Genomic DNA, 20,728 nt, shown 5'->3' with positions numbered 1-20,728 from the left:
AGGGGTGAAGCCTGAAATCTTACCCTGCGCGGAGCTCCATGACCCTGGGTAGAAGGTGCGACTTCATCCCCTTGAAGCCGAATACCTGCAAATGTCACAAGTATCAGTTAAACTGGTGCCAGGAGGCTGGAAGTAGGCCCAAGGCCTTGCAGGCCTTATTCTGATACTGTAAAGCAGCTAAATACACTTTCCTGAGTATGTGAAGTGTTTTATTCTCACACTTCCATCCAGGGGTGAACCCTGAAATCTCACCCTGCGCGGAGTTCCATAACCCTGGGTAGAAGGTGCGACTTCATCCCCTTGAAGCCTAACACCTGCAAATGTCACAAGTATCAGTAAAACTGGTGCCAGGAGGCTGGAAGTAGGCCCAAGGCCTTGCAAGCCTTATTCTGATACTGTAAAGCAGCTAAATACACTTTCCTGAGTATGTGAAGTGTTTTATGTTCACACTTCCATCCAGGGGTGAAGCCTGAAATCTTACCCTGCGCGGAGCTCCATGACCATGGGTAGAAGGTGCGACTTCATCCCCTTGATGCCTAACACCTGCAAATGTCACAAGTATCAGTAAAACTGGTGCCAGGAGGCTGGAAGTAGTCCCAAGGCCTTGCAGGCCTTATTCTGATACTGTAAAGGAGCTAAATACACTTTCCTGAGTATGTGAAGTGTTTTATTCTCACACTTCCATCCAGGGGTGAACCCTGAAATCTCACCCTGCGCGGAGTTCCATAACCCTGGGTAGAAGGTGCAACTTCATCCCCTTGAAGCCTAACACCTGCAAATGTCACAAGTATCAGTAAAACTGGTGCCAGGAGGCTGGAAGTAGGCCCAAGGCCTTGAAGGCCTTGTTCTGATACTGTAAAGGAGTTAAATACACTTTCCTGAGTATGAGAAGTGTTTTATTTTCACACCTCCAGCCAGGGGTGAACCCTGAAATCTTACCCTGCGCGGAGCTCCATAAACCTGGGTAGAAGGTGCGGCTTCATCCCCTTGAAGCCTAACACCTGCAAATGTCACAAGTATCAGTAAAACTGGTTCCAGGAGGCTGGAAGTAGGCCCACGGCCTTGCAGGCCCTATTCTGATACTGTAAAGGAGCTAAATACACTTTCCTGAGTATGTGAAGTGTTTTATTTTCACACCTGCAGCCAGGGGTGAAGCCTAAAATCTTACCCTGCGCGGAGCTCCATGACCCTGGGTAGAAGGTGCGACTTCATCCCCTTGAAGCCGAATACATGCAAATGTCACAAGTATCAGTAAAACTGGTGCCAGGAGGCTGGAAGTAGGCCCAAGGCCTTGCAGGCCTTATTCTGATACTGTAAAGCAGCTAAATACACTTTCCTGAGTATGTGAAGTGTTTTATTCTCACACTTCCATCCAGGGGTGAACCCTGAAATCTCACCCTGCGCGGAGTTCCATAACCCTGGGTAGAAGGTGCGACTTCATCCCCTTGAAGCCTAACACCTGCAAATGTCACAAGTATCAGTACAACTGGTGCCAGGAGGCTGGAAGTAGGCCCAAGGCCTTGCAAGCCTTATTCTGATACTGTAAAGCAGCTAAATACACTTTCCTGAGTATGTGAAGTGTTTTATGTCCACACTTCCATCCAGGGGTGAAGCCTGAAATCTTACCCTGCGCGGAGCTCCATGACCATGGGTAGAAGGTGCGACTTCATCCCCTTGATGCCTAACACCTGCAAATGTCACAAGTATCAGTAAAACTGGTGCCAGGAGGCTGGAAGTAGGCCCAAGGCCTTGCAGGCCTTATTCTGATACTGTAAAGCAGCTAAATACACTTTCCTGAGTATGTGAAGTGTTTTATGTTCACACTTCCATCCAGGGGTGAACCCTGAAATCTCACCCTGCGCGGAGCTCCAAAACCCTGGGTAGAAGGTGCGACTTCATCTCCTTGAAGCCTAACACCTGCAAATGTCACAAGTATCAGTAAAACTGGTTCCAGGAGGCTGGAAGTAGGCCCAAGGCCTTGCAGGCCCTATTCTGATACTGTAAAGGAGCTAAATACACTTTCCTGAGTATGTGAAGTGTTTTATTTTCACACCTGCAGCCAGGGGTGAAGCCTGAAATCTTACCCTGCGCGGAGCTCCATGACCCTGGGTAGAAGGTGCGACTTCATCCCCTTGAAGCCGAATACCTGCAAATGTCACAAGTATCAGTAAAACTGGTGCCAGGAGGCTGGAAGTAGGCCCAAGGCCTTGCAGGCCTTATTCTGATACTGTAAAGCAGCTAAATACACTTTCCTGAGTATGTGAAGTGTTTTATTCTCACACTTCCATCCAGGGGTGAACCCTGAAATCTCACCCTGCGCGGAGTTCAATAACCCTGGGTAGAAGGTGCGACTTCATCCCCTTGAAGCCTAACACCTGCAAATGTCACAAGTATCAGTAAAACTGGTGCCAGGAGGCTGGAAGTAGGCCCAAGGCCTTGCAAGCCTTATTCTGATACTGTAAAGCAGCTAAATACACTTTCCTGAGTATATGAAGTGTTTTATGTTCACACTTCCATCCAGGGGTGAAGCCTGAAATCTTACCCTGCGCGGAGCTCCATGACCATGGGTAGAAGGTGCGACTTCATCCCCTTGATGCCTAACACCTGCAAATGTCACAAGTATCAGTAAAACTGGTGCCAGGAGGCTGGAAGTAGGCCCAAGGCCTTGCAGGCCTTATTCTGATACTGTAAAGCAGCTAAATACACTTTCCTGAGTATGTGAAGTGTTTTATGTTCACACTTCCATCCAGGGGTGAACCCTGAAATCTCACCCTGCGCGGAGCTCCAAAACCCTGGGTAGAAGGTGCGACTTCATCCCCTTGAAGCCTAACACCTGCAAATGTCACAAGTATCAGTAAAACTGGTGCCAGGAGGCTGGAAGTAGGCCCAAGGCCTTGCAGGCCTTATTCTGATACTGTAAAATAGCTAAATACACTTTCCTGAGTATGTGAAGTGTTTTATTTTCACACCTGCAGCCAGGGGTGAAGCCTGAAATCTTACCCTGCGCGGAGCTCCATGACCCTGGGTAGAAGGTGCGACTTCATCCCCTTGAAGCCGAATACCTGCAAATGTCACAAGTATCAGTAAAACTGGTGCCAGGAGGCTGGAAGTAGGCCCAAGGCCTTGCAGGCCTTATTCTGATACTGTAAAGCAGCTAAACACACTTTCCTGAGTATGTGAAGTGTTTTATTCTCACACTTCCATCCAGGGGTGAACCCTGAAATCTCACCCTGCGCGGAGTTCCATAACCCTGGGTAGAAGGTGCAACTTCATCCCCTTGAAGCCTAACACCTGCAAATGTCACAAGTATCAGTAAAACTGGTGCCAGGAGGCTGGAAGTAGTCCCAAGGCCTTGCAGGCCTTATTCTGATACTGTAAAGGAGCTAAATACACTTTCCTGAGTATGTGAAGTGTTTTATTCTCACACTTCCATCCAGGGGTGAACCCTGAAATCTCACCCTGCGCGGAGTTCCATAACCCTGGGTAGAAGGTGCGACTTCATCCCCTTGAAGCCTAACACCTGCAAATGTCACAAGTATCAGTAAAACTGGTGCCAGGAGGCTGGAAGTAGGCCCAAGGCCTTGCAGGCCTTGTTCTGATACTGTAAAGGAGTTAAATACACTTTCCTGAGTATGAGAAGTGTTTTATTTTCACACCTCCAGCCAGGGGTGAACCCTGAAATCTTACCCTGCGTGGAGCTCCATAAACCTGGGTAGAAGGTGCGGCTTCATCCCCTTGAAGCCTAACACCTGCAAATGTCACAAGTATCAGTAAAACTGGTTCCAGGAGGCTGGAAGTAGGCCCAAGGCCTTGCAGGCCCTATTCTGATACTGTAAAGGAGCTAAATACACTTTCCTGAGTATGTGAAGTGTTTTATTTTCACACCTGCAGCCAGGGGTGAAGCCTGAAATCTTACCCTGCGCGGAGCTCCATGACCCTGGGTAGAAGGTGCGACTTCATCCCCTTGAAGCCGAATACCTGCAAATGTCACAAGTATCAGTAAAACTGGTGCCAGGAGGCTGGAAGTAGGCCCAAGGCCTTGCAGGCCTTATTCTGATACTGTAAAGCAGCTAAATACACTTTCCTGAGTATGTGAAGTGTTTTATTCTCACACTTCCATCCAGGGGTGAACCCTGAAATCTCACCCTGCGCGGAGTTCCATAACCCTGGGTAGAAGGTGCAACTTCATCCCCTTGAAGCCTAACACCTGCAAATGTCACAAGTATCAGTAAAACTGGTGCCAGGAGGCTGGAAGTAGGCCCAAGGCCTTGCAGGCCTTGTTCTGATACTGTAAAGGAGTTAAATACACTTTCCTGAGTATGAGAAGTGTTTTATTTTCACACCTCCAGCCAGGGGTGAACCCTGAAATCTTACCCTGCGCGGAGCTCCATAAACCTGGGTAGAAGGTGCGGCTTCATCCCCTTGAAGCCTAACACCTGCAAATGTCACAAGTATCAGTAAAACTGGTTCCAGGAGGCTGGAAGTAGGCCCAAGGCCTTGCAGGCCCTATTCTGATACTGTAAAGGAGCTAAATACACTTTCCTGAGTATGTGAAGTGTTTTATTTTCACACCTGCAGCCAGGGGTGAAGCCTGAAATCTTACCCTGCGCGGAGCTCCATGACCCTGGGTAGAAGGTGCGACTTCATCCCCTTGAAGCCGAATACCTGCAAATGTCACAAGTATCAGTAAAACTGGTGCCAGGAGGCTGGAAGTAGGCCCAAGGCCTTGCAGGCCTTATTCTGATACTGTAAAGGAGCTAAATACACTTTCCTGAGTATGTGAAGTGTTTTATTCTCACACTTCCATCCAGGGGTGAACCCTGAAATCTCACCCTGCGCGGAGTTCCATAACCCTGGGTAGAAGGTGCAACTTCATCCCCTTGAAGCCTAACACCTGCAAATGTCACAAGTATCAGTAAAACTGGTGCCAGGAGGCTGGAAGTAGGCCCAAGGCCTTGAAGGCCTTGTTCTGATACTGTAAAGGAGTTAAATACACTTTCCTGAGTATGAGAAGTGTTTTATTTTCACACCTCCAGCCAGGGGTGAACCCTGAAATCTTACCCTGCGCGGAGCTCCATAAACCTGGGTAGAAGGTGCGGCTTCATCCCCTTGAAGCCTAACACCTGCAAATGTCACAAGTATCAGTAAAACTGGTTCCAGGAGGCTGGAAGTAGGCCCACGGCCTTGCAGGCCCTATTCTGATACTGTAAAGGAGCTAAATACACTTTCCTGAGTATGTGAAGTGTTTTATTTTCACACCTGCAGCCAGGGGTGAAGCCTGAAATCTTACCCTGCGCGGAGCTCCATGACCCTGGGTAGAAGGTGCGACTTCATCCCCTTGAAGCCGAATACCTGCAAATGTCACAAGTATCAGTAAAACTGGTGCCAGGAGGCTGGAAGTAGGCCCAAGGCCTTGCAGGCCTTATTCTGATACTGTAAAGCAGCTAAATACACTTTCCTGAGTATGTGAAGTGTTTTATTCTCACACTTCCATCCAGGGGTGAACCCTGAAATCTCACCCTGCGCGGAGTTCCATAACCCTGGGTAGAAGGTGCAACTTCATCCCCTTGAAGCCTAACACCTGCAAATGTCACAAGTATCAGTAAAACTGGTGCCAGGAGGCTGGAAGTAGGCCCAAGGCCTTGCAGGCCTTGTTCTGATACTGTAAAGGAGTTAAATACACTTTCCTGAGTATGAGAAGTGTTTTATTTTCACACCTCCAGCCAGGGGTGAACCCTGAAATCTTACCCTGCGCGGAGCTCCATAAACCTGGGTAGAAGGTGCGGCTTCATCCCCTTGAAGCCTAACACCTGCAAATGTCACAAGTATCAGTAAAACTGGTTCCAGGAGGCTGGAAGTAGGCCCAAGGCCTTGCAGGCCCTATTCTGATACTGTAAAGGAGCTAAATACACTTTCCTGAGTATGTGAAGTGTTTTATTTTCACACCTGCAGCCAGGGGTGAAGCCTGAAATCTTACCCTGCGCGGAGCTCCATGACCCTGGGTAGAAGGTGCAACTTCATCCCCTTGAAGCCGAATACCTGCAAATGTCACAAGTATCAGTAAAACTGGTGCCAGGAGGCTGGAAGTAGGCCCAAGGCCTTGCAGGCCTTATTCTGATACTGTAAAGCAGCTAAATACACTTTCCTGAGTATGTGAAGTGTTTTATTCTCACACTTCCATCCAGGGGTGAACCCTGAAATCTCACCCTGCGCGGAGTTCCATAACCCTGGGTAGAAGGTGCGACTTCATCCCCTTGAAGCCTAACACCTGCAAATGTCACAAGTATCAGTAAAACTGGTGCCAGGAGGCTGGAAGTAGGCCCAAGGCCTTGCAAGCCTTATTCTGATACTGTAAAGCAGCTAAATACACTTTCCTGAGTATGTGAAGTGTTTTATGTTCACACTTCCATCCAGGGGTGAAGCCTGAAATCTTACCCTGCGCGGAGCTCCATGACCATGGGTAGAAGGTGCGACTTCATCCCCTTGATGCCTAACACCTGCAAATGTCACAAGTATCAGTAAAACTGGTGCCAGGAGGCTGGAAGTAGTCCCAAGGACTTGCAGGCCTTATTCTGATACTGTAAAGGAGCTAAATACACTTTCCTGAGTATGTGAAGTGTTTTATTCTCACACTTCCATCCAGGGGTGAACCCTGAAATCTCACCCTGCGCGGAGTTCCATAACCCTGGGTAGAAGGTGCGACTTCATCCCCTTGAAGCCTAACACCTGCAAATGTCACAAGTATCAGTAAAACTGGTGCCAGGAGGCTGGAAGTAGGCCCAAGGCCTTGAAGGCCTTGTTCTGATACTGTAAAGGAGTTAAATACACTTTCCTGAGTATGAGAAGTGTTTTATTTTCACACCTCCAGCCAGGGGTGAACCCTGAAATCTTACCCTGCTCGGAGCTCCATAAACCTGGGTAGAAGGTGCGGCTTCATCCCCTTGAAGCCTAACACCTGCAAATGTCACAAGTATCAGTAAAACTGGTTCCAGGAGGCTGGAAGTAGGCCCACGGCCTTGCAGGCCCTATTCTGATACTGTAAAGGAGCTAAATACACTTTCCTGAGTATGTGAAGTGTTTTATTTTCACACCTGCAGCCAGGGGTGAAGCCTGAAATCTTACCCTGCGCGGAGCTCCATGACCCTGGGTAGAAGGTGCGACTTCATCCCCTTGAAGCCGAATACCTGCAAATGTCACAAGTATCAGTAAAACTGGTGCCAGGAGGCTGGAAGTAGGCCCAAGGCCTTGCAGGCCTTATTCTGATACTGTAAAGCAGCTAAATACACTTTCCTGAGTATGTGAAGTGTTTTATTCTCACACTTCCATCCAGGGGTGAACCCTGAAATCTCACCCTGCGCGGAGTTCCATAACCCTGGGTAGAAGGTGCGACTTCATCCCCTTGAAGCCTAACACCTGCAAATGTCACAAGTATCAGTAAAACTGGTGCCAGGAGGCTGGAAGTAGGCCCAAGGCCTTGCAGGCCCTATTCTGATACTGTAAAGGAGCTAAATACACTTTCCTGAGTATGTGAAGTGTTTTATTTTCACACCTGCAGCCAGGGGTGAAGCCTGAAATCTTACCCTGCGCGGAGCTCCATGACCCTGGGTAGAAGGTGCGACTTCATCCCCTTGAAGCCGAATACCTGCAAATGTCACAAGTATCAGTAAAACTGGTGCCAGGAGGCTGGAAGTAGGCCCAAGGCCTTGCAGGCCTTATTCTGATACTGTAAAGCAGCTAAATACACTTTCCTGAGTATGTGAAGTGTTTTATTCTCACACTTCCATCCAGGGGTGAACCCTGAAATCTCACCCTGCGCGGAGTTCAATAACCCTGGGTAGAAGGTGCGACTTCATCCCCTTGAAGCCTAACACCTGCAAATGTCACAAGTATCAGTAAAACTGGTGCCAGGAGGCTGGAAGTAGGCCCAAGGCCTTGCAAGCCTTATTCTGATACTGTAAAGCAGCTAAATACACTTTCCTGAGTATGTGAAGTGTTTTATGTTCACACTTCCATCCAGGGGTGAAGCCTGAAATCTTACCCTGCGCGGAGCTCCATGACCATGGGTAGAAGGTGCGACTTCATCCCCTTGATGCCTAACACCTGCAAATGTCACAAGTATCAGTAAAACTGGTGCCAGGAGGCTGGAAGTAGGCCCAAGGCCTTGCAGGCCACACTTCATCCCCTTGAAGCCGAATACCTGCAAATGTCACAAGTATCAGTAAAACTGGTGCCAGGAGGCTGGAAGTAGGCCCAAGGCCTTGCAGGCCTTATTCTGATACTGTAAAGCAGCTAAATACACTTTCCTGAGTATGTGAAGTGTTTTATTCTCACACTTCCATCCAGGGGTGAACCCTGAAATCTCACCCTGCGCGGAGTTCCATAACCCTGGGTAGAAGGTGCGACTTCATCCCCTTGAAGCCTAACACCTGCAAATGTCACAAGTATCAGTAAAACTGGTGCCAGGAGGCTGGAAGTAGGCCCAAGGCCTTGCAGGCCCTATTCTGATACTGTAAAGGAGCTAAATACACTTTCCTGAGTATGTGAAGTGTTTTATTTTCACACCTGCAGCCAGGGGTGAAGCCTGAAATCTTACCCTGCGCGGAGCTCCATGACCCTGGGTAGAAGGTGCGACTTCATCCCCTTGAAGCCGAATACCTGCAAATGTCACAAGTATCAGTAAAACTGGTGCCAGGAGGCTGGAAGTAGGCCCAAGGCCTTGCAGGCCTTATTCTGATACTGTAAAGCAGCTAAATACACTTTCCTGAGTATGTGAAGTGTTTTATTCTCACACTTCCATCCAGGGGTGAACCCTGAAATCTCACCCTGCGCGGAGTTCCATAACCCTGGGTAGAAGGTGCAACTTCATCCCCTTGAAGCCTAACACCTGCAAATGTCACAAGTATCAGTAAAACTGGTGCCAGGAGGCTGGAAGTAGGCCCAAGGCCTTGCAGGCCTTGTTCTGATACTGTAAAGGAGTTAAATACACTTTCCTGAGTATGAGAAGTGTTTTATTTTCACACCTCCAGCCAGGGGTGAACCCTGAAATCTTACCCTACGCGGAGCTCCATAAACCTGGGTAGAAGGTGCGGCTTCATCCCCTTGAAGCCTAACACCTGCAAATGTCACACGTATCAGTAAAACTGGTTCCAGGAGGCTGGAAGTAGGCCCAAGGCCTTGCAGGCCCTATTCTGATACTGTAAAGGAGCTAAATACACTTTCCTGAGTATGTGAAGTGTTTTATTTTCACACCTGCAGCCAGGGGTGAAGCCTGAAATCTTACCCTGCGCGGAGCTCCATGACCCTGGGTAGAAGGTGCGACTTCATCCCCTTGAAGCCGAATACCTGCAAATGTCACAAGTATCAGTAAAACTGGTGCCAGGAGGCTGGAAGTAGGCCCAAGGCCTTGCAGGCCTTATTCTGATACTGTAAAGCAGCTAAATACACTTTCCTGAGTATGTGAAGTGTTTTATTCTCACACTTCCATCCAGGGGTGAACCCTGAAATCTCACCCTGCGCGGAGTTCCATAACCCTGTGTAGAAGGTGCGACTTCATCCCCTTGAAGCCTAACACCTGCAAATGTCACAAGTATCAGTAAAACTGGTGCCAGGAGGCTGGAAGTAGGCCCAAGGCCTTGCAAGCCTTATTCTGATACTGTAAAGCAGCTAAATACACTTTCCTGAGTATGTGAAGTGTTTTATGTTCACACTTCCATCCAGGGGTGAAGCCTGAAATCTTACCCTGCGCGGAGCTCCATGACCATGGGTAGAAGGTGCGACTTCATCCCCTTGATGCCTAACACCTGCAAATGTCACAAGTATCAGTAAAACTGGTGCCAGGAGGCTGGCAGTAGTCCCAAGGCCTTGCAGGCCTTATTCTGATACTGTAAAGGAGCTAAATACACTTTCCTGAGTATGTGAAGTGTTTTATTCTCACACTTCCATCCAGGGGTGAACCCTGAAATCTCACCCTGCGCGGAGTTCCATAACCCTGGGTAGAAGGTGCGACTTCATCCCCTTGAAGCCTAACACCTGCAAATGTCACAAGTATCAGTAAAACTGGTGCCAGGAGGCTGGAAGTAGGCCCAAGGCCTTGAAGGCCTTGTTCTGATACTGTAAAGGAGTTAAATACACTTTCCTGAGTATGAGAAGTGTTTTATTTTCACACCTCCAGCCAGGGGTGAACTCTGAAATCTTACCCTGAGCGGAGCTCCATAAACCTGGGTAGAAGGTGCGGCTTCATCCCCTTGAAGCCTAACACCTGCAAATGTCACAAGTATCAGTAAAACTGGTTCCAGGAGGCTGGAAGTAGGCCCACGGCCTTGCAGGCCCTATTCTGATACTGTAAAGGAGCTAAATACACTTTCCTGAGTATGTGAAGTGTTTTATTTTCACACCTGCAGCCAGGGGTGAAGCCTGAAATCTTACCCTGCGCGGAGCTCCATGACCCTGGGTAGAAGGTGCGACTTCATCCCCTTGAAGCCGAATACCTGCAAATGTCACAAGTATCAGTAAAACTGGTGCCAGGAGGCTGGAAGTAGGCCCAAGGCCTTGCAGGCCTTATTCTGATACTGTAAAGCAGCTAAATACACTTTCCTGAGTATGTGAAGTGTTTTATTCTCACACTTCCATCCAGGGGTGAACCCTGAAATCTCACCCTGCGCGGAGTTCCATAACCCTGGGTAGAAGGTGCAACTTCATCCCCTTGAAGCCTAACACCTGCAAATGTCACAAGTATCAGTAAAACTGGTGCCAGGAGGCTGGAAGTAGGCCCAAGGCCTTGCAGGCCTTGTTCTGATACTGTAAAGGAGTTAAATACACTTTCCTGAGTATGAGAAGTGTTTTATTTTCACACCTCCAGCCAGGGGTGAACCCTGAAATCTTACCCTGCGCGGAGCTCCATAAACCTGGGTAGAAGGTGCGGCTTCATCCCCTTGAAGCCTAACACCTGCAAATGTCACAAGTATCAGTAAAACTGGTTCCAGGAGGCTGGAAGTAGGCCCAAGGCCTTGCAGGCCCTATTCTGATACTGTAAAGGAGCTAAATACACTTTCCTGAGTATGTGAAGTGTTTTATTTTCACACCTGCAGCCAGGGGTGAAGCCTGAAATCTTACCCTGCGCGGAGCTCCATGACCCTGGGTAGAAGGTGCAACTTCATCCCCTTGAAGCCGAATACCTGCAAATGTCACAAGTATCAGTAAAACTGGTGCCAGGAGGCTGGAAGTAGGCCCAAGGCCTTGCAGGCCTTATTCTGATACTGTAAAGCAGCTAAATACACTTTCCTGAGTATGTGTAGTGTTTTATTCTCACACTTCCATCCAGGGGTGAACCCTGAAATCTCACCCTGCGCGGAGTTCCATAACCCTGGGTAGAAGGTGCGACTTCATCCCCTTGAAGCCTAACACCTGCAAATGTCACAAGTATCAGTAAAACTGGTGCCAGGAGGCTGGAAGTAGGCCCAAGGCCTTGCAAGCCTTATTCTGATACTGTAAAGGAGCTAAATACACTTTCCTGAGTATGTGAAGTGTTTTATTTTCACACCTGCAGCCAGGGGTGAAGCCTGAAATCTTACCCTGCGCGGAGCTCCATGACCCTGGGTAGAAGGTGCGACTTCATCCCCTTGAAGCCGAATACCTGCAAATGTCACAAGTATCAGTAAAACTGGTGCCAGGAGGCTGGAAGTAGGCCCAAGGCCTTGCAGGCCTTATTCTGATACTGTAAAGCAGCTAAATACACTTTCCTGAGTATGTGAAGTGTTTTATTCTCACACTTCCATCCAGGGGTGAACCCTGAAATCTCACCCTGCGCGGAGTTCAATAACCCTGGGTAGAAGGTGCGACTTCATCCCCTTGAAGCCTAACACCTGCAAATGTCACAAGTATCAGTAAAACTGGTGCCAGGAGGCTGGAAGTAGGCCCAAGGCCTTGCAAGCCTTATTCTGATACTGTAAAGCAGCTAAATACACTTTCCTGAGTATGTGAAGTGTTTTATGTTCACACTTCCATCCAGGGGTGAAGCCTGAAATCTTACCCTGCGCGGAGCTCCATGACCATGGGTAGAAGGTGCGACTTCATCCCCTTGATGCCTAACACCTGCAAATGTCACAAGTATCAGTAAAACTGGTGCCAGGAGGCTGGAAGTAGGCCCAAGGCCTTGCAGGCCACACTTCATCCCCTTGAAGCCGAATACCTGCAAATGTCACAAGTATCAGTAAAACTGGTGCCAGGAGGCTGGAAGTAGGCCCAAGGCCTTGCAGGCCTTATTCTGATACTGTAAAGCAGCTAAATACACTTTCCTGAGTATGTGAAGTGTTTTATTCTCACACTTCCATCCAGGGGTGAACCCTGAAATCTCACCCTGCGCGGAGTTCCATAACCCTGGGTAGAAGGTGCGACTTCATCCCCTTGAAGCCTAACACCTGCAAATGTCACAAGTATCAGTAAAACTGGTGCCAGGAGGCTGGAAGTAGGCCCAAGGCCTTGCAGGCCCTATTCTGATACTGTAAAGGAGCTAAATACACTTTCCTGAGTATGTGAAGTGTTTTATTTTCACACCTGCAGCCAGGGGTGAAGCCTGAAATCTTACCCTGCGCGGAGCTCCATGACCCTGGGTAGAAGGTGCGACTTCATCCCCTTGAAGCCGAATACCTGCAAATGTCACAAGTATCAGTAAAACTGGTGCCAGGAGGCTGGAAGTAGGCCCAAGGCCTTGCAGGCCTTATTCTGATACTGTAAAGCAGCTAAATACACTTTCCTGAGTATGTGAAGTGTTTTATTCTCACACTTCCATCCAGGGGTGAACCCTGAAATCTCACCCTGCGCGGAGTTCCATAACCCTGGGTAGAAGGTGCGACTTCATCCCCTTGAAGCCTAACACCTGCAAATGTCACAAGTATCAGTAAAACTGGTGCCAGGAGGCTGGAAGTAGGCCCAAGGCCTTGCAGGCCTTATTCTGATACTGTAAAGCAGCTAAATACACTTTCCTGAGTATGTGAAGTGTTTTATGTTCACACTTCCATCCAGGGGTGAACGCTGAAATCTCACCCTGCGCTGAGTTCCATAACCCTGGGTAGAAGGTGCGACTTCATCCCCTTGAAGCCTAACACCTGCAAATGTCACAAGTATCAGTAAAACTGGTGCCAGGAGGCTGGAAGTAGGCCCAAGGCCTTGCAGGCCTTATTCTGATACTGTAAAGCAGCTAAATTCACTTTCCTGAGTATGTGAAGTGTTTTATTCTCACACTTCCATCCAGGGGTGAACCCTGAAATCTCACCCTGCGCGGAGCTCCATAACCCTGGGTAGAAGGTGCGACTTCATCCCCTTGAAGCCTAACACCTGCAAATGTCACAAGTATCAGCGAAAACTGGTGCCAGGAGGCTGGAAGGAGGCCCAAGGCCTTGCAGGCCTTATTCTGATACTGTAAAGGAGCTAAATACACTTTCCTGAGTATGTGAAGTGTTTTATTTTCACACCTGCAGCCAGGGGTGAACCCTGAAATCTCACCCTGCGCGGAGCTCCATGACCCTGGGTAGAAGGTGCGACTTCATCCCCTTGAAGCATGACATCTCCCAGTGTCACAAGTATCAGTACAACTGGTGCCTTGAGGCTGGAAACATACCCAAGGCCTTGCAGGCCTTGTTCTGATACTGTAAATGAGTGAAATAAACTTTCCTGAGCATGTGAAGTGTTTTATTTTCACACCTCCAGCCAGGGGCGAAACCTGAAATCTTACCCTGCGCGGAGCTCCATAGCCCTGGGTAGAAGGAGATACTGTGTCCCCTTAAACCTGTAAATTTCAAAATGTCATATAAAGAATAAAACAAGCGCCTGGAGGCTAGAAATGGGCCCCAGACACTGAAGTCTTGGATTTGATAATGTAAAGGGCTTTGTGTACCTTTTGAGTGAAGTTTTTTTTCCCACCTCCATCCGAGGGGTAAATCCTGAAATATTACCCCAATCGAAGCTCCATAGCCCTGGGTTGAAAAAGTGACTTTGTTCCCTTGGACCTAAAATTTTAGTACATTTTTGTTAGTTTTTTATTAAATATTGTTAAAGGGGTGACTGGAGGCTAATAAAATGGACCAGATACTGTGAAGGACTTTATTTCATTTTTGGGCGAAAAAAAAAATATTTAAAAAATATGTATGTATTATATTATTATTGCAATTTTTTTTTTTTTTGTGGGCCTATCTCTGGCTAAGGGGGAAAACCTGAAATGTTACCCGAAGCGGAGCTCCATTGCCCTGGGTAAAAGTAGTGCCATGGTCCCCTTGAACCAAAATAATAAATAAATAAAAAAAAGTACTAAAACAGGTGCTTAAAGGCCCCGAAATCGGTCACGATCCTTCACAAAAAAAAATTAGGATCCCACACCCCATGGGCCTGCATGGGAACTCTATCTTACCGACTATTAAGCCCCCACGAAGTGGGGGCTTACAGCACCCGAGTGGGAGACAAAAGTTAGAGTTAGCGCGGCCGTTCCGCCGCCCGGCCATCTGGTCGCGCAACCCGGCGACCAGATGGCCGGCGGCGCGCCCGGCGCCGCCAACTCTACCCTTTGTCCCTCATCCGTGTTCTGTAAGCCCCCACTACGTGGGGGCTTAATAGTCGAGGGGAATGGCCGGCACTGAGCTGGGCCGGGCCAAACTCGCCTTGGGTCCCCAGTCCAGGGATCCAGGATGGCGGGCCCCCGGGCCGGGCTATACCCGCCTTATGTCCCCAGTGCAAGGCTCCAGGATGGCGGGCCCCTGGGCCGGGCTATACCCGCCTTATGTCCCCAGTACAAGGCTCCAGGATGGCGGGCCCCGGGGCCGGGCTATACCCGCCTTAGGTCGCCAGTACAAGGCTCCAGGATGGCGGGCCCCTGGGCCGGGCTATACCCGCCTTAGGTCGCCAGTACAGGGCATCAGGACCCCCGTGGGCTGGACTGGGACGAACGCGCCCCTGGACCCCCCCATGCCGGGGCTCCAGGAAGGCGCCCTGGCCCCGGGACAGTGCCTTGCATTGCAGCGAAATCCCCCTGGTGCCCCCCCCTCACCCGACCGGCTGTGGGCCTAGAAAGCAGCCCTGCGGGAACCCTAGCGCATAGACACAGCTCTCCCATGACATCGTGGTCGGCTCTTAAAAGAGCCTTTGGGTTGTGGTGTTTTGTGTTTTTCTCCGTGGGCAAGCCGAGTGTTTAACCGCCGAATCCGTAGAGGGTGCGGCCCTGGCGCTTCAGGGCGTAGACCACATCCATGGCGGTGACGGTCTTCCTCTTGGCGTGCTCGGTGTAGGTGACGGCGTCCCGGATCACGTTCTCCAGGAAAACCTTCAGCACCCCGCGGGTCTCCTCGTAGATGAGGCCGGAGATGCGCTTGACCCCGCCACGGCGCGCCAGGCGGCGGATGGCCGGCTTAGTGATGCCCTGGATGTTGTCCCGGAGCACCTTGCGGTGCCTCTTGGCGCCGCCTTTGCCGCGTCCAGACATGTTCTCCTGTCGGTGCTGTGACTGAGCAGAACTGAGGGCGAGGCCAGCGGCGGCTGCTTATATAGAGGAGCTGCGGCGGACCAGCTAGGGCGCTTCAAGCCGCCCACGTGACTGAACGGAAGGCGAGAGGGAGCCCGGCCCCGGCCCGCCCTCTGCAGGGAGCGGCCGTTGCCGTTTGAAAAAGAGCGCGCTCCCAGCCGCCTCTTTGTCGTGGGCTCAGCAGCTGCCGCCGGGGCACGGATCACAGTCAAGCACACACACACGCCTCCCTTCCCAGCCCCCACTCGTCACCGCGGCCCGCCTAACCCTGGCGCTCGGTGCCCGTTCCCACTATGAACATAAGGCTCTGAAATGTTCTAATGGAGCCATCACATTAACGGCCTCACCGGCACCACCCCGCTGTGTGCGGCCGCCTGCAACCCCGTAACACTGTCCACATGTCACGCCCGGTTGTGGCAAGTCTGTAATCTGCCCCTATAAAAATTTATTTTTTTTAACAAAAACATTGTCGGCCTCAAGCTAGGTTTTGGGACGGGGGTGACATTTATGTGTACGTCCGAGGGCTTGGGCATGCCCTCCTATGTAGCGACGGTGCGGGCGCTGCCGCAACTATGAAGCCGCCAGAGTAACATCTTGGCACGGACACGCTCTTTGATGGAGTCTGTGGTTGGCCCTGAAAAGAGCCTTTGTGTTTAGGGTGTGTTTCCACGGTGGTCTGCGGGCCTTTACTTGCTTGCTTTGCCCCCTGCCTTGTGGCTCTCGGTTTTCTTGGGCAGCAGCACGGCCTGGATGTTGGGCAGGACTCCTCCCTGGGCGATGGTGACTCGGCCCAGCAGCTTGTTCAGCTCCTCGTCGTTGCGGATGGCCAGCTGGAGGTGTCTGGGGATGATGCGGGTCTTCTTGTTGTCCCGGGCCGCGTTGCCGGCCAGCTCCAGGATCTCAGCGGTCAGGTACTCCAGGACTGCAGCCAGATAGACTGGGGCACCGGCGCCCACCCTCTCGGCGTAGCTTCCCTTCCGGAGCAGCCTGTGCACACGGCCCACGGGGAACTGGAGCCCGGCTCTTGAAGAGCGTGTCTTGGCCTTAGCGCGGGCCTTTCCTCCTTGCTTTCCGCGTCCAGACATGGCGATCGATGCAGGGGCTCACTCACACAACAGAGAGAATGATACTGCTGTTCTGCGGGACTCCGGCGATATAAAGACTTCGGGTGCGTCTGATTGGTTGACAGCTAGGCGCTGATAGTACTTCTCATTGGAGGGAGGAGGGTTTCTGTTTCACCAATCAGAGTCCCAGAACCGCAGTACACTAGGAGGTGGGGGGCTTGCCTTTGCCTGCCAATGAGAAGGGAGAGCAGAGAAGCAGCTACTTTACACGCCCAGCCTATAAATACAAGTGCCGGTCACGCCTGCCTTATTTCTCTCGGCTCCACAGGAAGCGGTGCAGATTGTCGACCATGCCTGAACCAGCCAAGTCCGCGCCGGCTCCCAAGAAGGGCTCCAAGAAAGCGCTCTCCAAGCCGCCCAAGAAGGACGGGAAGAAGCGCAAGAGGAGCAGGAAGGAAAGCTATGCCATCTACATTTACAAAGTGATGAAGCAGGTGCACCCGGACACCGGCATCTCCTCCAAGGCCATGGGCATCATGAACTCCTTCGTGAACGACATCTTCGAGCGCATCGCCGGGGAAGCTTCCCGCCTGGCCCACTACAACTCGCGGCGCACCATCACCTCCCGGGAGATCCAGACCGCAGTGCGTCTGCTGCTGCCCGGAGAGCTGGCCAAGCACGCCGTGTCCGAGGGCACCAAGGCCGTCACCAAGTACACCAGCGCCAAGTAAGGCTTCGAGGCGTATCCCCAACGAACACAACGGCTCTTTTAAGGGCCACTCACGTCCTCCCCTAAGAGCTAATGTGCTTCATTTATGACCGGAGAAAAAAGTGTTTTAAACGGTAATTTTGAGCGCACAAGACCTGCTCTCACGGGGCTTGCTGCAGACCGAGGGACGATGGAGCGGGCAACCCGTTTTAATAAACATGTTTATATGAATGAGCCCTCTTTGGGACCAAGTGTCACACAAGCTCTGTAATGTAACGGTGACGTTAAATAAAGCCCACGCGGAACTCGCACGGTTGCCCCCGGGCTTATTGTTTTCCATGTTTCGGGTGACCAGTTTTAAGTGTGTGCGTGGGGCCACGTTCTGTTTGTACTGTAAGACCAAGGGCAACGGCTCCCGAAATCGGAGACATGGACCCGATGTACCGGGAGCACAGATGCCCCACAGCGCTGGCTTGTGACCAGCGGATCCCAACACGACCCTCTACCCAAACAAAGCTCTTTATTAATTGAAGAGGTGGCCGTGCACTGTGAACACGGAGTGCTCTGGTTTCCCTGCGCCGGTATAAGTTACCCAGTACTCGTGGTACTCCCAGCCAACCCACCCTAACCTGTAGAACATGCAATGGCAGACAAGAGAAGCTCGTAGGTGACAGGGTGGTGGCCCTTAAAAGAGCCGTTGTGGTGGTTGATCGGGTCGGTGTGCCTCCTTAGGCCCTCTCGCCTCGGATACGACGGGCCAGCTGGATGTCCTTGGGCATGATGGTCACCCTCTTGGCGTGGATGGCGCACAGGTTGGTGTCCTCGAAGAGCCCGACCAGGTAGGCCTCGCTGGCCTCCTGCAGGGCCATGACGGCGGAGCTCTGGAAGCGCAGGTCGGTCTTGAAGTCCTGGGCGATCTCCCTCACCAAGCGCTGGAACGGCAGCTTGCGGATGAGGAGCTCGGTGGACTTCTGGTAGCGGCGGATCTCGCGGAGAGCCACGGTGCCCGGTCGGTAGCGGTGAGGCTTCTTGACGCCGCCGGTGGCAGGCGCGCTCTTGCGGGCAGCCTTGGTGGCCAGCTGCTTGCGAGGCGCTTTGCCGCCGGTGGACTTGCGGGCTGTCTGCTTGGTGCGGGCCATGGCGGGAGCGGTCTCTTTCAACGACGAGCGAGGAAGAATGGCGTTCAAGCAGGCAAGAGCCCTATTTATGCACTCGAAGACGGAGGGCTGCTCTGGTTGGCTGAAGCTCCCGCCCCACGTTCGAAAATAGCCCGCGGTGTGCAACGATTGGCTACTCAACCTGAGGCTGCAGACTGTCTCTCCAATGAGCTGTGGAGAAAAGGGAACCCTCCGGATTGGATGATGTACGTTGGAGCCGAAGCCGGCGCTTCGGTCAGCCTTTGTCTCAGTGTCCATCCATTCATTTGTAGTCACACGAACCCCTCGCCCCCCTTCTCGACCCTGGTCAACTGGGCGAGCAGCCCAGGATGTTATAAGTGTACCGCCCTTGGTCACCCTGGAACACGCCGCCGTTCACTGCGCTCGATTTCACTTTCACAATCGTCTGCTTTATGCAGACACCACTTCGAGTCTGCCCGGTTACAGTGAAAGCACCAAGGCACACGTTATCTCACATTTATTATGAACTGAGGTCTAATAACTCCCAGACCCCCTTCTTTCTTTGTTATAAAGATTCCAATCCACGCAACACCAAAAGAGCCTTTCATATGACCAAGATCACACACGGCACTCGCGTGCGGAAAGGCGCGCTATGGATTTACTGTGCCGTTTATTATCATAGAGAAGTGTGCACGCGGGGTGCAAGGGTGGGGACGAACAAGCTCTCTTCTGGACCGGGTGGATGGCTCTTAAAAGAGCCGTTGTGTTTGCAGTGTCTCGGTGCAAGCCCTTACTTCTTCTTGGGCGCTGCCTTCTTGGGCTTGGCTGCTTTGGGCTTGGCTGCCTTGGGTTTGACTACCTTGGCAGGGCTTTTCTTGGCCACTTTGGGCTTCGCCGCCTTGGCTTTCGCTGGGCTCTTGGCAGCCTTCTTGGCGGGGGCAGCCTTGGGCTTCTTGGGGCTCTTTGCTGCCGCTGGCTTCTTGACCTTCTTCGGGCTCTTCTTGACCCCCGCGGGAGCCTTTTTGGGCTTCTTGGCGGCTGGGGCAGCTTTCTTGGCCGCTGGTTTCTTGGTCTTGGCGGCCGCCTTCTTGGCCGCCTTCTTGCCCTCCAGCTGCTTCTTGTTCACCTTGAAGGATCCGGAGGCCCCGGTGCCCTTCAGCTGGGCCAGGGCGCCTTTGCTGACCAGGCTCTTGACGGAGGCCTTGACCCGGCTCTTGTTCTTGTCCACATCGTAGCCCTCGGCGACCAGCCCCTTCTTCATGGCCGACAGGGAGACTCCCTTCCTCTCGGCAGAGGCGGTCACCACCTTCAGGATCAGATCGGCCACGCTGGGGCCGGAAGGCTTCTTGGCCTTCGAGGCCCCCGCTGTCTTCTTCTGCTGCTTTTTCTTGGGGGCGACCTCAGCGGGAGGCGCCGCGGCGGCTGGAGCGGTTTCGGCCATTGTAATGCGAGTCTCGGCGCGGGCGCTGTCACTGAAAAGAAATGTCCCTCCCAGACCCGAGCCCCGTGATTATATACAGGGAGGAGCCGGCCTCTGATTGGTCCCGAGCAGACAGGGCTGTGCGAGGCACACTCGGCTCTCTGCTCCCAGCTGACTTTTGTGTTTCCTACCTTCGGATTATCCACGTTTTAAAACACAATCAGTTAAACACGCGCTTCCACGCATACATGACCAGGAGCCCAGCTTCGGCCCTCTCCCGCGCCTGCCCCCGTTTCGGATCCACCCCTCGTCCCTGGCTTGTGATCCGCGGGGAGACTCGGCGCTCCCCCGACGGCGGGCGCCTCCATGCCTGAAATCCCGGGCTCCGGGCCCCTTTTCCCCGGTCCACTCTCGACTCCTGCGGCCGGGAGCGGCGGCCCGCGGGAGGGAGGGGGCTCCTGCAGGGAGCGGGCCCTGTGGCGTCACAGTGGGGCTGCGGGGGCCGCGGGGAGCGCGTTCTGGAACGGGCCAAAGTAACACAGGGCTCCGCCGGCCGAGCGCGGGGTGGAAACAATGCCAGGGAGCCCCCGGCCCGGGGGCCAGGGGGCCCTCCCCGCGCGCCTGCACCCTCGGCTGTGGCACCCTCGGCTCGGGGCTTACAAGCAGCGGGGCACGGCCCTGGCTCCAGCCTCGCACGCATCACCAGGCGGCCGTGTGCTGGCAGCTTCACATGCAGGCAGAGGGCATTCACTGCCGAGCGCCGAGCCAGACTCAATACAATAAATACACAGTGACACAATGAAGGAAGGCGGCCGAGTTAGGCCTACATGTTTAAAGACACCCCAAGTGAGAGCAGAGGGTGTGAATGCACCTGAAATGGTGACCCCAGTACCGGCATGGAGGCACTCTGCT

General features: G+C 52.1%; 3 protein-coding genes and 1 pseudogene across 4 annotated transcripts; 1 reads left to right on the top strand and 3 right to left on the bottom strand.

Moving 5' to 3' along the window:
* Positions 1-15,107: 15,107 nt before the first annotated feature.
* LOC146830078 (histone H4-like) lies at positions 15,108-15,967 on the bottom strand. The gene has a single exon (XM_085604013.1). It carries the CDS (start codon positions 15,464-15,466, stop codon positions 15,176-15,178), a length of 291 nt encoding a protein of 96 aa, XP_085460139.1. The 5' UTR covers positions 15,467-15,967; the 3' UTR covers positions 15,108-15,175.
* Positions 15,968-16,803: 836 nt separating this feature from the next.
* On the top strand, positions 16,804-17,350 carry LOC146830077 (histone H2B 1.2-like; annotated as a pseudogene). The gene has a single exon (XR_014961358.1). The product of XR_014961358.1 is annotated as a histone H2B 1.2-like (transcript).
* A 604-nt stretch (positions 17,351-17,954) lies between these two features.
* Positions 17,955-18,823, bottom strand: LOC146830076 (histone H3-like). Its single transcript, XM_085604297.1, has one exon. The coding sequence runs from the start codon at positions 18,691-18,693 to the stop codon at positions 18,007-18,009; it is 687 nt and encodes a 228-aa protein (XP_085460423.1). The 5' UTR covers positions 18,694-18,823; the 3' UTR covers positions 17,955-18,006.
* A 362-nt stretch (positions 18,824-19,185) lies between these two features.
* Positions 19,186-20,067, bottom strand: LOC146830075 (histone H1.3-like). Its single transcript, XM_085604298.1, has one exon. It carries the CDS (start codon positions 19,835-19,837, stop codon positions 19,187-19,189), a length of 651 nt encoding a protein of 216 aa, XP_085460424.1. The 5' UTR covers positions 19,838-20,067; the 3' UTR covers position 19,186.
* Between the last annotated feature and the right edge of the window lie 661 nt (positions 20,068-20,728).

Source organism: Triturus cristatus, chromosome 5_1 (assembly GCF_964204655.1).
Source record: "Triturus cristatus chromosome 5_1, aTriCri1.1, whole genome shotgun sequence".
Lineage (NCBI taxonomy): Eukaryota > Metazoa > Chordata > Amphibia > Caudata > Salamandridae > Triturus > Triturus cristatus.
The sequence above is the reverse complement of the archived record's forward strand: the minus strand, read 5'-3'. Positions and strand labels throughout refer to the sequence as shown.

Coding starts and splice junctions, on each gene's coding strand:
- LOC146830078 (XM_085604013.1), bottom strand. CDS start 15,466: ATGTCTGGACGCGGCAAAGGCGGCGCCAAGAGGCACCGCAAGGTGCTC.
- LOC146830076 (XM_085604297.1), bottom strand. CDS start 18,693: ATGGACACTGAGACAAAGGCTGACCGAAGCGCCGGCTTCGGCTCCAAC.
- LOC146830075 (XM_085604298.1), bottom strand. CDS start 19,837: ATGGCCGAAACCGCTCCAGCCGCCGCGGCGCCTCCCGCTGAGGTCGCC.